The sequence below is a fragment of the Scyliorhinus torazame genome, chromosome 10 (assembly GCF_047496885.1).
Source record: "Scyliorhinus torazame isolate Kashiwa2021f chromosome 10, sScyTor2.1, whole genome shotgun sequence".
NCBI lineage: Eukaryota > Metazoa > Chordata > Chondrichthyes > Carcharhiniformes > Scyliorhinidae > Scyliorhinus > Scyliorhinus torazame.
This window is the reverse complement of record NC_092716.1, coordinates 252,928,525-252,942,506: the sequence shown is the minus strand read 5'-3', so window position 1 is coordinate 252,942,506 and position 13,982 is coordinate 252,928,525. Positions and strand designations below refer to the sequence as shown.

The 13,982-nt window shown below is 46.3% G+C and overlaps 1 protein-coding gene across 1 annotated transcript in view; it reads left to right on the top strand.

The window, feature by feature from the left end:
• The window catches only part of slc17a6a (solute carrier family 17 member 6a), a 91,710-nt gene extending 82,594 nt beyond the window's left edge, over nt 1-9,116 (top strand). The window contains exons 11-12 of the mRNA XM_072466675.1: nt 3,264-3,391; nt 7,081-9,116. Coding sequence (XP_072322776.1) covers nt 3,264-3,391; nt 7,081-7,413 — 461 coding nt within the window. The 3' untranslated portion in view covers nt 7,414-9,116. The remainder of the gene's footprint in view (nt 1-3,263; nt 3,392-7,080) is intronic.
• Nucleotides 9,117-13,982: the final 4,866 nt, after the last annotated feature.

The following is a 13,982-nucleotide window of genomic DNA, read 5'->3' as shown; positions in this document are numbered from 1 at the left end:
CTTGGTGCCACATACAGCGACCGTACCCATGCCACAAATGTCGGCCTAAACCCAAACCGTCCCAAAACCTTGAACAAGTACCGCCTCTCCACCCGATCAAATGCCTTCTCTGCATCCATGGACACCACCACCTCCGGTACCAGAGCCCCCGACGGATTCATCACCACATTCTTCTTCTGCCACCACCCCGGGGACACACTCCTCCATCCTCCCCGCCAACAACTTAGCCAATACTTTCACATCCGTGTTCAATAGTGATATGGGCCTATACGACCCACATTCCACCGGGTCCTGCTCCTTTAGTGTGATTACTACCTGCGTCATCGTCTCCGGCAACCCCCTCTTCTCCAGTGCTTCATTAAACGCCCCCAACAGATGGGGTCCCAGGTCCGCCGCAAATTCCTCATAAAATTCTGCCAGGTACCCATCCGGCCCAGGGGCCTTCCCCGACCTCATACCCCTGATACTATCCACCACCTCCCTCAGCCCCAGGGGCTCCTCCAACGCCTGCCTCTTTGCTTCCTCCACCTGAGGAAATTCCAGCTTGTCCAGAAACTACTCCATGTCATTACTTCGATTTTGTGAACACAGTTTCTATACTTTACATTTTATTTTGCTCTTTCGGAATACATTGTAGCAGATACCAGGAACTGTGTCACTTATATATCTACATATTGCCCAGTGTCCCTTATCAAAATGCTTAATGGTGTTGCAGAACAGTGGGCGGGGGGTCGGAGAATCGGCGGGGGGCGACGTGAATCCCGCTCCCGCAGGCCGGCAAATTCTCCGGCACCGAAAATTCGGCGGGGGCGGGAATCGCGCAGCGCCGGTCGCCGGGCCCCCCCCCCCGGCAATTCTCCGGCCCGCGATGGGCCAAAGTCCCGCTGCTGTCATGCCAGTCCCGCCGGCATGAATTAAACCACCTACCTTACAGGCGGGACTGGAGGCGCGGGCGGGCTATGGGGTCCTGGGGGGGGGGGGGAGGGTGCAGGGCGGTCTGACCCCAGGGGGTGCCCCTACGGTGGCCTGGCCCACGATCGGGGCCCACCGACCCGCGGGTGGGCCTGTGCCGTTGGGGCACTCTTTTCCTTCCGCCTCGGCCATAGCCTCCGCGATGGCCGATGCGGAAGTGACAGCCCCCCCTGCGCATGCGCGGAGATGACGTCAGCAACCGCTGACGCTCCCGTGCATGCGCGTACTGCCGCCGGCTGGCGCAGTCCCTTTGGCCCCGGCTGGCGTGGTGCCAAAGGCCTTTCCCGCCGGCCGGCGGCGCGCCAACCACTCCGGCGCGGGCCTAGCCCCTCAAGGTGAGGGCTTGGCCCCTAAAGGTGCGGAGAAATCTTCCGCACATTTGGGGCGGCCCGACGCCGGAGTGGTTCCCGCCACTCCATCCCGCCGGGACCCCCGTCCCGCCGGGTAGGGGAGAATCCCGGCCAGTATGTTATTTGCACAAGGAGAATAAGGTCAAGTCGCCTTGGTCCCAGATGGCCACAGGCCGCTTTTCCCTTTAAAGGGGAGAGCTGACCGGTGGTGATTTAACCTGAGGATCACCACACCTCAAGTGAGGGGCAAGTTTGAGAAGACAGGGCTTCACGAATAATCTTAGCCGGTACGGGAATTGAACCCATAATTTGCTCTGCATCATAAACCAGCTGTCGAGCTAACTGAGCTAAACTAGCCACCAAGGCGAGTATTCTTGACTCAGTGACACTCTGCATTGGGCTAACCTCATAAGAGAATGATTAAACTATTATATCACATTGACAGAGAAATATTTTTTCAATACTTATTGTTGTCGTCTGTGTATGATCTAATGTTCATTCATGGTTAATGGGTTTTCATAATGAAATTGAGTCAAATATCAACAAAATGTACCTCTTGTAAGCTTTAAGGTGCAAATGTCTTAACCAGATGCTAGCAATCATCAATGTGAGGTGATCTCTGTTTTGGAGAATGGACACCTTTCTGGTTTGGACACCTATTTTCAATGTTAAGTACTTCCAGGATTAGCTGAGATGAGATTCAGAAGAAAGGACCTTTCACTCTGCCTCAGTAACATGCCTGAGTCAGAAGACCACCAGAGCAACCCAGGCTGAGTTCAGAATCGTTCCATTTTCCACACTAGTCATCCTTACAGCGTCTCATAGCGCTGCTGCCACTGTCGGGTTATCGGAGATGATTTGTATCCATCAAAGTTCACTTTGCAGGATAGCTGGCAAAGAGGGGACAATTTAATTCCATTAATTTTGATAGATTTATACCCAACAGTTGGTTATGGTTACAATGTCGTATTGATTAAAAAAATAAATCCTGTATTTGGGAACAGAGGAACAGGAGTATGCCATTCAGCCCCTCGAGCCTGCTGTGCCATTCAATGGCTGATCTGTGACCTAACTTCATATACGTGCCTTTGGCCCATATCCCTTAATACCCTTGCTTAACGAACATTTATCTATCTCAGATTTAAAATTATCATAGATTATCATAGAATTTACAGTGCAGAAGGAGGCCATTCGGCCCATCGAGTCTGCACCGGCTCTTGGAAAGAGCACCCTACCCAAATTAACAACTGTTCCAGCTTCACCTAGTTTGTGGGAGAGAGTTCAAAATCTCTATGACCCTTTTTGTGAAGAGGTTCTTCCTAACATCCCTCCTGAACGATCTGGCCCTAATTTTTAGACTATGCCCCCCAGATCCAGAATCTCCAACCAGTGGAAACCGTTCATCTTGATCTACCTTGCCATTTCCTATTAATATCTTGAAGACTTCGATCAAATCACCCCCTTAACCTTCTAAATTCTGGGGGAAACAGGCTTCATTTGTCCAATCTCTCCTCTGAAGTCCAGGTATCGTTCTTGTAAAACTACGTTGCACTCCCTCCAAGACCAAAATATCCTTCCTAAGGTGTGGTGCCGAGGTCCGCTCACAGTGACTCCAAGTGGGGTCTAGCCAGGGTTTTGTAAAGCTGCAGCGTAATCCATGTGTTTTTATACTGCAGACCTCTGGATAAAAAGGCCAACATTCCATCAGCCTTCTTGATTAGTTTCTGCACTTGTTTGTGGTACTTTAAAGTCGGTTCTAAATTTTTTTTTGTGACAGCTTATCAAGGAATGTTACATCTGCGCACGGTTGATTTGATTGTTAGTTTAACAACTCATTTAAATGTTCGTGAGAAATGAACGCGTGTTGTCGTGCATGGTGTCGATCCCCAATCCCAACTGTCACAACACTTTCACAAGTCATTTTTTAATTTTCTAACTTAGGTTTCAATGTTAACCATCTGGATATAGCACCAAGATATGCCAGTATTCTCATGGGCATTTCCAATGGTGTAGGAACACTGTCTGGAATGGTCTGCCCGCTGATCGTAGGAGCAATGACAAAAAACAAGGTACAACATCTGTTTCAGCAACAATCACGGAGCACATGGGAATAGATTTTCAACATATAGTCCAGGATTCAAACGTGGAATTGCAGCTCATATTTAGTATAGGATGTCTTAGTGTTTTCTACTTTAATAATTTATGAATCATACAATGCAAATACAGCTCTCCCTATTCATCATAGAATTTACAGTGCAGAAGGAGGCCATTCGGCCCATCGAGTCTGCGCCGGCTCTTTGAAAGAGCACCCTACCCAAGCCGACACCTCCACCCTATCCCCATAACCCAGTAACCCCACCCAACACTAAGGGCAATTTTAGACACAACGGGCAATTTAGCACGGCCAATCCACCTAACCTGCACATCTTTGGACTTGTGGGAGGAAACCGGGGCACCCGGAGGAAACCCACGCAGACACGGGGAGGACGTGCAGACTCCGCACAGACAGTGACCCAAGCCGGGAATCGAACCTGTGACCCTGGAGCTGTGAAGCAATTGTGCTAACCACCATGCTACCGTGCTGCCCATTCTTCCCTGTCCATAACCCCTCTCCCCTCATCCACCCAAATTTTCTTCTACTGCGAAATTTATTTGCAGAACTTTTTTTATGACAGTCCCTACGATGGTTAAAACCGATGGTAACGTTTTGTTCAATAATAACTCTAAATTCTTGCCCAAATTTAGCAGTATCTAGCAGGTGCCATAGATAACATTTAGGGGCAGAATCCCGCCGAAATCAATGGATTATTGAATGGCTCGTCATATTTTAAGGTCCTACCCCCACCATGACGAGACAATAACATTTGGCGCTTGTATTCCCATGATCAGTATATGCGTATGTAAGAGGTGAGTGTTTCCTTGCCCTCAGAATGAATGCCCCACTTAGCCTCTTCCACCACCAAGCGTTTTGTGAGTTCAAAAATAAAGGAGGTTATTTATTATGAAACACTTACCCAGAATTTAACACACCATTTCACTCACTGATCTCACAACTCTCACACACACACACACTGATTCGATACACATGAAGGAAATATACCATTTCAGGTTATAATTACCACAGTCGCTTTTATGGCAGGCCTATAGTTTCTTAGATGAAGTTGATGTTTTAGTTAAAATGAGGGCCTTGCAGAACACAGGATTTCTCAGCAGACTGCAGTGTTTCTTGTCGTTAAAATTCAAGACAATATGTCCTCAGGCGATCTTTAACTGAAATTGGTTGGGAGAGCCCTCCTTCGTATTGGAATTCCCCATTGTCCTTTTAATTACCTTTACTATTTGAAGGCTTGCAACTAAGTTAATGGCTTTTAGTGGAACTCTAGGTCTTCAAATGTCTACTCACCTTGGGTGGAATTTTCGGTGATATTCAGTGCTGGCTGAGCCATGAAAACCGGCGGACAGCTGGCAGGCTGCACAACCGGCTTCTCGTGTCACATTTTGCAGCACACTGTGCCTACATTATCACACTGACTGGATGGAGTCTAATACAGTCGGCAACACCCTTCTTAAAGGGTGCACCGATCAGCGATAAAAGAAATGCATCCCCCCCCCCCATGGATAAGTTGTACCACCCCCCCCCCCCAACATACATAAGGATAACCCCACCTACGCATAAGAGGAGCTCCCGCCCAATGGTGCTCCCCACAGGGGGCAGTGCCAACGTGCCAGGGGACAATGCCTGGGTCTGCGAAGCATGGCCCTCTCCCCCGTGGGGACTTTACATCCTGAGCACCCCTGACGGCTTCCCTGTACCTCGTTCACATTCTGCGAAAGCTATTGTAAACCTCACTGACATGACGTTATGCCGGCAAGGGTGGAATTCCTAATGTGGGGGGAGCAATTTGGCAGGGATCCCCTTAAATTATATTACAATTTATTGATATGCAGTCCCGACCTTCTTGGGTAGGGCAGGCGGGTGGGGGTGGCAGGGAGGTAGTGGTGGTTGAAAGTGGTATTGTCACTGGGATAGTAAACAGGAGACCCAGAGTAATGCTCTGGGGACCCAGTTTCAGATCCTGCCACGGCAAATGGTGGTATTTGAATTTAGTCAGAATCTTGAATGAAGCGTCTAATGGTGACCATTGAAATGATTGTCGTAAAAACCCATCTGGTTCACTGATGTCTTTTACAGAAGGAAATCTGCCGTCCTTACCTGATCTGACCAACATGGGACTCCTCATCCACAGCCGTATGGTTGACTCTTAACTTCCCCCTCAAGGACAATTAGGGATGGCCAATAAATGCTGACCAAGCCAGCTTTGCTTCGGTCCCAGGAAGGAATTTAAAAAATCCATTCATAGCAATTTGTTTGTCAGAAGTTACAAGTGGTGCATTTGTATGGCAGGGTGAGGAAGGGCTGGTTCCCACCACAAGGGTAATTATTATCTTTAGTTGTGATAACTAAGTTACATTGAAACATGGGACTTTGGAGGACAAGTAGGCCATTCGGCCCTACAAGCCTGCTTTGCCATCCTGGAAGATCATATCTGATCAGATTATGGTCTTATCTCCACTTCCCTATCTTCCCCCTGCTCCCCATAACCTTTGACGTCCTTATCTATCAAATATCTGTCGAACTCTGCCTTGAATAAATTCAGTGACAGAACTTCCATTGTTTTTTGTGGAAGAGAATTCTGCATCCGGGCAGCTCTCTCAGTGAAAAGCATTTCTCTTCATCTCCGTCTTAAAAGTGAATCCTCTTATCCTTAAATTGTGTCTCCTGTCTTCCTAGTCTTCCCCACCAGTAAAAACAACTATCTTGGTATCAGGTCCCATCGGGATTTTATGGGTTTGATTCACCAATTTTGAGCCTAAGTGCGGAGGATCTGAGGCGTTTTACTTCAAAATAATTGGCGCTGCCCCTTCACCAATCGTGCGACTGATGCTATGCCGCGTAATACTCCCGGTCCCCACGATAAAAACGCCTGGAGAATGGCCGGGTCCATGGCCGTGCATGTGTACGGCGATGACCTGCAGCGGCCGTGCTGTACAACATGCCACCGGCTGCGTGTGGATCCGCCCTGCCAGAGCGTGTCCCCTGGTCACCCCCTGGCCACCCCCCACCAGTCTCTCCAGCCCTCGCGGAAGCCCCCCCACCGGCCAGCAGCACCCGGCTGTGGCGGCGCTGGTCCTAGTCCGCAGCCAACACGCCGGGTTCCCGACCGCTGCGGCCACATGTCCTCCGTGCGGTCGGGAGCTTGGCCCATCGGGGGGGGGGGGGGGGGGGGGGGCGCATCAGGGGAGGGCCTTCAGGTGGTGTGCTAACACCGTCCCAACGGCTTGCAGCATGCGACGCGATACAAACCCCACGTCAAACAGGTGCCGCCCCTGATTTCGGCGTCAAAAGGGATTCTCCGCCTGATCGCCGATTACGAAATCGACATCGGGGAACGGTGAATCCCGCCCTATATGTTTCAATAGGATCACCTCTCATTCTTCTAAAGTCCAATGGATAGATGCCAAGCCTGCTTAACCTTTCTTCATACGATAACTCCTTCCTCCCAGGAATGAGTTGTTTGAATGGAGGAATGAGTTGTTTGAATGCATTTGAAAAAAATCAACATCTCTTAAAGGTCGACTCCCTTAACTTGAAACTGCGATTTTCAGCAGTGGATGTTTTGTACGCCCTCAAGCCCACACTAATCCGGCAAATTGTCGGCAATACGCAAACTAAGCTCACTGTACATTTTGTTCACAGAGTCAGAACGAGTGGCAGTACGTCTTTCTGATTGCAGCCCTGGTCCACTACGCCGGAGTCATATTCTATGGAATATTTGCGTCTGGTGAAAAACAGCCCTGGGCAGACCCTGAACAAACAAGTGACGAAAAATGTGGTTTTATGCACGAAGATGAACTGGCAGAAGAAACCGGGGACATTTCTCAGAATTATGGGACCGCAAAGTCGTATGGGGCCACCACGTACAGCAATGGCGGCTGGCCAAACGGGTGGGAGAAAAAGGAAGAGTTTATACAGGAGGAAGTTAAAGATTCTTACTACTACAAAGAACATGAAGAAGGGGACTATTCATAACAGGGAGAATATTTTAAAAAGAAAAGTCTGTTCGATATTTTGTAGTGTTTGTGTCCAAGATTCATTGTGATTGTTTGCACAGAAATATGTGGTGTGAGTGTCCACACATGAGGATGGCAATTGTTAACAGTGTACAAATTAACAAACCAGCGTTTGAGTGCAATCTGTACAAAATGGTGGTGTGCGTCATCTCAATCCCAGGCTTTACCATTTTCACAATGATTAATTGGGCTTTTTTTTTGGGGGGGGGGGGACTGCTGGTTTGACCGGTCAACTGCCAGGAGGCTTAGCAGGAAACGAAATGTTCAAGTGGTCAGTCATTCGGGAGAAGAAGGATGTGACGGATTATTGGATCCTGGTTCAAACAAAGGGTTAATTCCAACTTAAGTGCTAAAGGGAGGTTGATGTTGCGAATTGCTCTGTTGAGTTTCGGATATTAAGGTGAAATTTAAAGAGTTCCAGTGAATCCGAGCCAAGGTTTAATGCATATTCAATGGATATTCAGAAACCCGGGACGTGAAGATCTCCCATATGTGATCAGAAAATTAAAAACACAATGGTTGTGCACTTCCCAAAATATGCATTTTTCTTAAATAGACGGTGTTATCTGTAAAATCGCACTGAATTGATACATGTACATCCTGGTTGGGCACTTTTCACTTGACAGCCAAACTGCATGTATCATTATGTCCATCCTGGCTGTGTAGCAAGATTGCCTTCGATTGTCCACTGAACCAAACAATCAGTTTGTACTTTATATCGCCATTACTATGAAAAGAAGTATGCAAGAAAGATTTGCTACAGAGCACATATACTAATAATTTAATGCAAATTATTGATATTCTAGATGAGTAATTAGCTTTTATAACGATAAAAAAAGTCACATATTTAAGAATTATCTACATTTGAATATTGTTAGCACTCCAAAGATAGAGGTTATTTATGAACTATGAAGCATTCAGTGCTTTACAAATTTTATCATATAAAATCTTGAACAGAAATTTACCTTCGCCCCCAGGTGTGGGAATTGCATCAAAACGTTTGAATGAAAAAACAGGAAGAGGAGGCCAGAGTGGCAATCCTCATCGATAACCAAAGGTGGCATGTCTCAAGAGGTTTAGGTGCAGCATCACTCCATGTCGTCATTGGCTACGGCCATTTCCCCTCCACGTTATTGGACCCACCGAGGACGGCAGCATTTGTGTACAAAGCAATAAATCCACACGATATCCCGCAATGTCTTGCATTCTTAAATGTGCTCCACTAATGTAATTTGATATAGCTTTTGGTTGTAGGTAACAATTATGCTGGGTTCAGCTTGAGACAAGCCACACCCTAGATTGAAATTATGCTCCACAGATGATCACAGTCCTACTGATTATTGATACAGTTCCCAAGACGTGTCAACCCATTTGCTGCTATACTGTGCATTTCAGGTGGTGTAGGGGAGGGGGTTGTTTCTCTTTGTTGGCTGTACCGTGATAGTGGATGGAGGCTGTTTTGGTGTCTGTTGTCCCAGTATACAAGTCAAGAATGTCTTCTATTACTCAAGGGGGAAACCTACTTGGCCTGAAGGTGTTGCCCTTACTGTTTGCCTCAAAGTGCTGTGAAATGTGATCATGCCGTTGCTGTGTACTTTGGAAAGATGTGGACTGTGTCACTTTTGTTGCTGCAAAAAGCGTTAATAAAAAGCTTTATCTATACTTTTATACAAAAGTTCAATGTTCTTCAAGCAGGTAGTTTAAATATGTACTCTTTCACTTACCAGAGGCGGCAACAATATCGGACAGCATCAGAGACACCGAGAGCTGGAAGCTCACTGTGAGGGTTTTGACCAGGAGTTTCGGAAGGCTAGTGTCAATAGCTCCGATTGAAAATTGAACACTTTTTGTCAAACCTTTGAACAAGTATGAATAATAATCGCTGGCCACATCTGGACAGTTGTTTTATTACCCCTGAGAATGAGCCTGATTTTGAAGTGTTGTAGGAGATGCAGCATACATACAAACATACAAACAAGGAACAGGAGTAGGCCATTCAGCCTCTCGATCCATTTCCACCAGTTAATAAGATCATAGCTGATCTGAGAGTAACCTCAAATCAGCATCCCGCCCATCCCTGATAACCTGTCATTCCCTTGCTTACCAAGAATCTACCAACTCTGTCCTAAAAATATTCAAAACTCTGCTTCCACTGCCTTTTCTTTGAGTCTTTGAAGCTTTCTTCCTGAAAAGCTGGTGGAAACAGAATATGCTATTACCAAGGCTGCCTACAATGCCACCTAATGTAATATCATCAGCAAATCTGGGCATGGGACTTTCTATGCCCTCCTCCAAGTCATGAAGGAATATTGTGAATAATTGTAACCCCAAACACAGATTTGTGTGGTACACCACTGCCAATTCGAGTAATTACCCATTATCTTCACTCTCTGTTGCCTGCTATTCAACCAATTTCCTAACCATGTCATAATTTGCCCTCAACTCCGTGGGCTTCCACCTTAGTTATAAGATAACAGTCTCTTATGTGGAACTTTATTAAATACCTTCTGGAAGTCCATGTAAATAGCATCCATAGGCTTTCCTCTGTCCATTACCTCAGTCACCTCTTACAAAAATTCAATAAGATTAGTCAGGCATGACCTTCCCTTCACAAATCCATGCTGGCTCTTCCTGATTGACTGAAAAATTTCAGTTACCCCATACCTGATTCTAGACTCCAGCAATATCCCCATTAGGCTAACCGGTCTGCAATTCCCTGGTTTCGCCCTTTCAACTGTCTTAATAGGTGGAGTCACATGTACAATGTTCCAATCCAGAGGGATAACTCCTGATTCCAGGGAACTCAGAAAGATTATAGTTAGGGCATCTACAATGTGCTCCCCTACTCCCATTAACACCTCTGATGGAAAGTCAGATTTGCCACTCTTTAGTTTAATTAATTTCCTAGTTACTGATGCTGGACTTACTTTAATTCTATTAAGTCTCTGTCCTCTATCGACTGTTCATTTTTTCAAGAGTCTCTAAAACCAATCCCCTGAGGCTTTATAAAACAACATAGTTCATTTTTAAATGGCGTCCCAATCTCTCGACTTCCCAATGCAACCCCTAGAATCCACCAATGCCCCAACTCACCTACAAGGTGCGAGGGGCAAGGTTTAGAGGGGACGTACGAGGCAAGTTTTTTACACAGAGGGTAGTGGGTGCCTGGAACTCGCTGCTGGAGGAGGTGGTGGAAGCAGGGACAATAGTGATGTTTAAGGGGCATCTTGACAAATACATGAACAGGATGGGAATAGAGGGAAATGGACCCCGGAAGTGTAGAAGATTTTAGTTTAGACGGGCAGCATGGTCGGCGCAGGCTTGGAGGGCCGAAGGGCCTGTTCCTGTGCTGTACGTTTCTTTGTCCTTTGTTCTTTTATCAAATTCCTCCTGGAACATAATAAGAATATAAGAACTAGGAGCAGGAGTAGGCCATCTGGCCTCTCGAGCCTGCTCCACCATTGAATAAGATCATGGTTGATCTTTTTGTGGACTCATAGAACATAGAACAGTACAGCACAGAACAGGCCCTTCGGCCCTCGATGTTGTGCCGAGCCTTGTCCAAAACCAAGATCAAGCTATCCCACTCCCTGTCATTCTGGTGTGCTCCATGTGCCTATCTAATAACCGCTTGAAAGTCCCTAAAGTGTCCGACTCCACTCTCACAGCAGGCAGTCCATTCCACACCCTAACCACTCTCTGAGTAAAGAACCTACGTCGGACATCCCTCCTATATCTCCCACCCCAAACCTTTTGGTTATGCCCCCTTGTAACAGCTACATCCACCCGAGGAAATAGTCTCTGAACGTCCACTCTATCTATCCCCCTCATCATCTTATAAACCTCTATTAAGTCACCTCTCTTACTCCTCCACTCCAAAGAGAAAAGCCCTAGCTCCCTCAACCTTTCCTCATAAGACCTGTCCTCCAAACCAGGCAGCATCCTGGTACATCTCCTTTGCATCCTTTCCAATGCTTCCACATCCTTCCTATAATGAGGTGACCAGAACTGCACACAATACTCCAAATGTGGTCTCACCAGGGTCATGTATCGTTGCAGCATAACCCCACGGTTCTTAAACTCAAGCCCCCTGTTAATAAACGCTAACACACTATAGGCCTTCTTCACGGCTCTATCCACTTGAGTGGCAGCCTTCAGAGATCTGTGGACATGAACACCAAGATCTCTCTGTTCCTCCACATGCCTCAGAACTCTGCCGTTGACCCTGTAATCCGCATTCAAAGTTTTCCTACCAAAAAGAATCACCTCGCACTTATCAGGGTTAAACTCCATCTGCCATTTTTCGGCCCAGCTCTGCATCCTATCAATGTCTCTTTGCAGCCTACAACAGCCCTCCTCCTCATCCACTACTCCACCATACTTGGTGTCATCAGCAAATTTACTGACCCACCCTTCAACCCCTTCTCCAAGTCATTGATAAAAATCACAAATCGCAGAGGTCCCAGCATTGATCCCGCTGGTAACTGGTCTCCAATCTGAACATTTTCCATCCACCACCACCCTCTGTGTTCTATGTGATAGCCAGTTACTTATCCAATTGGCCAAATTTCTGTCTATCCCACACCTCCTTACTTTCTTCATGAGGCGACCATGGGGAACCTTATCAAACGCCTTACTAAAATCTATGTATACGACATCAACTGCTCTATCTTCATCTACACACTTAGTTGCCTCCTCAAAGAATTCAATCAAATTTGTGAGGCAAGATTTACCCTTCTCAAATCCGTGTTGACTATCCCTGATTAAGCTGCATCTTCCAAATGGTCATAAATCCTATCCTTCAGGACCTTTTTCATTACCTTACCGACCACCGAAGTAGGACTAACCGGCCTGCAATTACCAGGGTCTTTCCTATTCTCTTTCTTGAACAGAGGAACAACATTCACCACTCTCCAGTCCTCTGGCACTATCCCCGTGGACAGTGAGGACCCAAAGATCAAAGCCAAAGGCTCTGCAATCTCATCCCTTGCCTCCCAAAGAATCCTAGGATATATCTCATCTGGCCCAGGGGACTTGTCGACCCTAAGGTTTTTCAAAATTGCTAATATATCCTTCCTCAGAACATCTACCTCCTCCAGCCTACCCGCCTGTATCACATTCTCATCCTCAAAAACATGGCCCCTCTCCTTGGTGAACGGCTCCTGCGCGTCTGTGGCGTACATTTGTAAAATGTTAGAAGCAATTGACCTACGCATGACTGCAAAGATTTCCTCAGACTTCCTGAACTGTATGAGAAGAGCTATGAGGAGAGGTTGGACAAACTCAGTTTGTTCTCACTGGAATGGGAGGTTGAGGGGCGACAAAATTATGAGGGGTATGCACAGAGTGGATAGTCAGTGGCTTTTTCCCAGGGTGGAAATGTCAATGACTGGGTGTTATGGGTCAGGGTTTAGAGAATCCCAAAGTGTATCATGCAGTTCACCTGACCCACAACTTTTAATAGATTGTGGTATAGGGAGCACACGGCTCACTCTACAGGTATGGTACGGGACGAGTATTTTTTAAAACAAAACCATGTTTATTCTATGAACTCAAGTTAACCATTTTAAAACAAACAGTGAATATCTTATCTCCAAAGAATACAACACGAAGTAATCTGTATGCTGTTCTTTTAACATCCAAAAGACTTAACAAACCTCGAAACAGAAGCACATCAGGGTTTAAATTCAATACTGAAAACATGTATAATTCTAAATTCACCAAATGATCCATAGATAATCTTTGGATGGCAGACTTCAGACGCAGCTCACTGAAAAACACAGACACACCCAAGCCTTTTCTCAAACTGAAACTAAAAAGCAGAAGTAGAGCTCAGCTTCACCCACACTCTGACACCACTCCAGCAACATGAGCAGCTCCATTTCTTAAAGGTACATTTCTTAAACACCCATTTCTTAAAGGTACTCTCACATGGCACCTCCGCCCAAGAAAAAAAAAACCCATCAACTTCAAGATGGTTTCATTTTTCACCTTTGCACTATCCTTTAAGAAATGCACACAGTAAATATACTTGTTCATTTCAAAAAAAAAACACACGCAAACAGGCATAATAATATAGTCCATTTTTTTTTCATTCTTCTTCCTCAAACTGAAATCCGCCTTGATTGACAGTCTCTTTGACCAAGAAGGTCTGCATGATTCATCCATTTCTCTCCGCCTCGGCATTTCTCTTTAATGTCAGATACTTTGGTTCAATCTGATCACAGAGCCCTTGCAATTCTCCAACACAGGAGCATTGGTTATCACAGCTTTCAGGCAGTCAAATGCCTGTTGACACTCCGCTGTCCACTGGAATTTGTTACGCTTCTTGAGCAAGTCCATCAGTGGAGCCACCACGCAACAAACATTTCCACAAATGTTCGATCAAATCCACTCATGCCAAGAAATCGCATTATTTCCCTTCGTCTTGAGGGTATCGAAATCTCCTCAAGGAAAGTGATTTGGGCTTTTCCAAATTCACTTTTGGCTAGGTTTATCACCAAACCCGCCTCCTGAAGTCGATCGAAT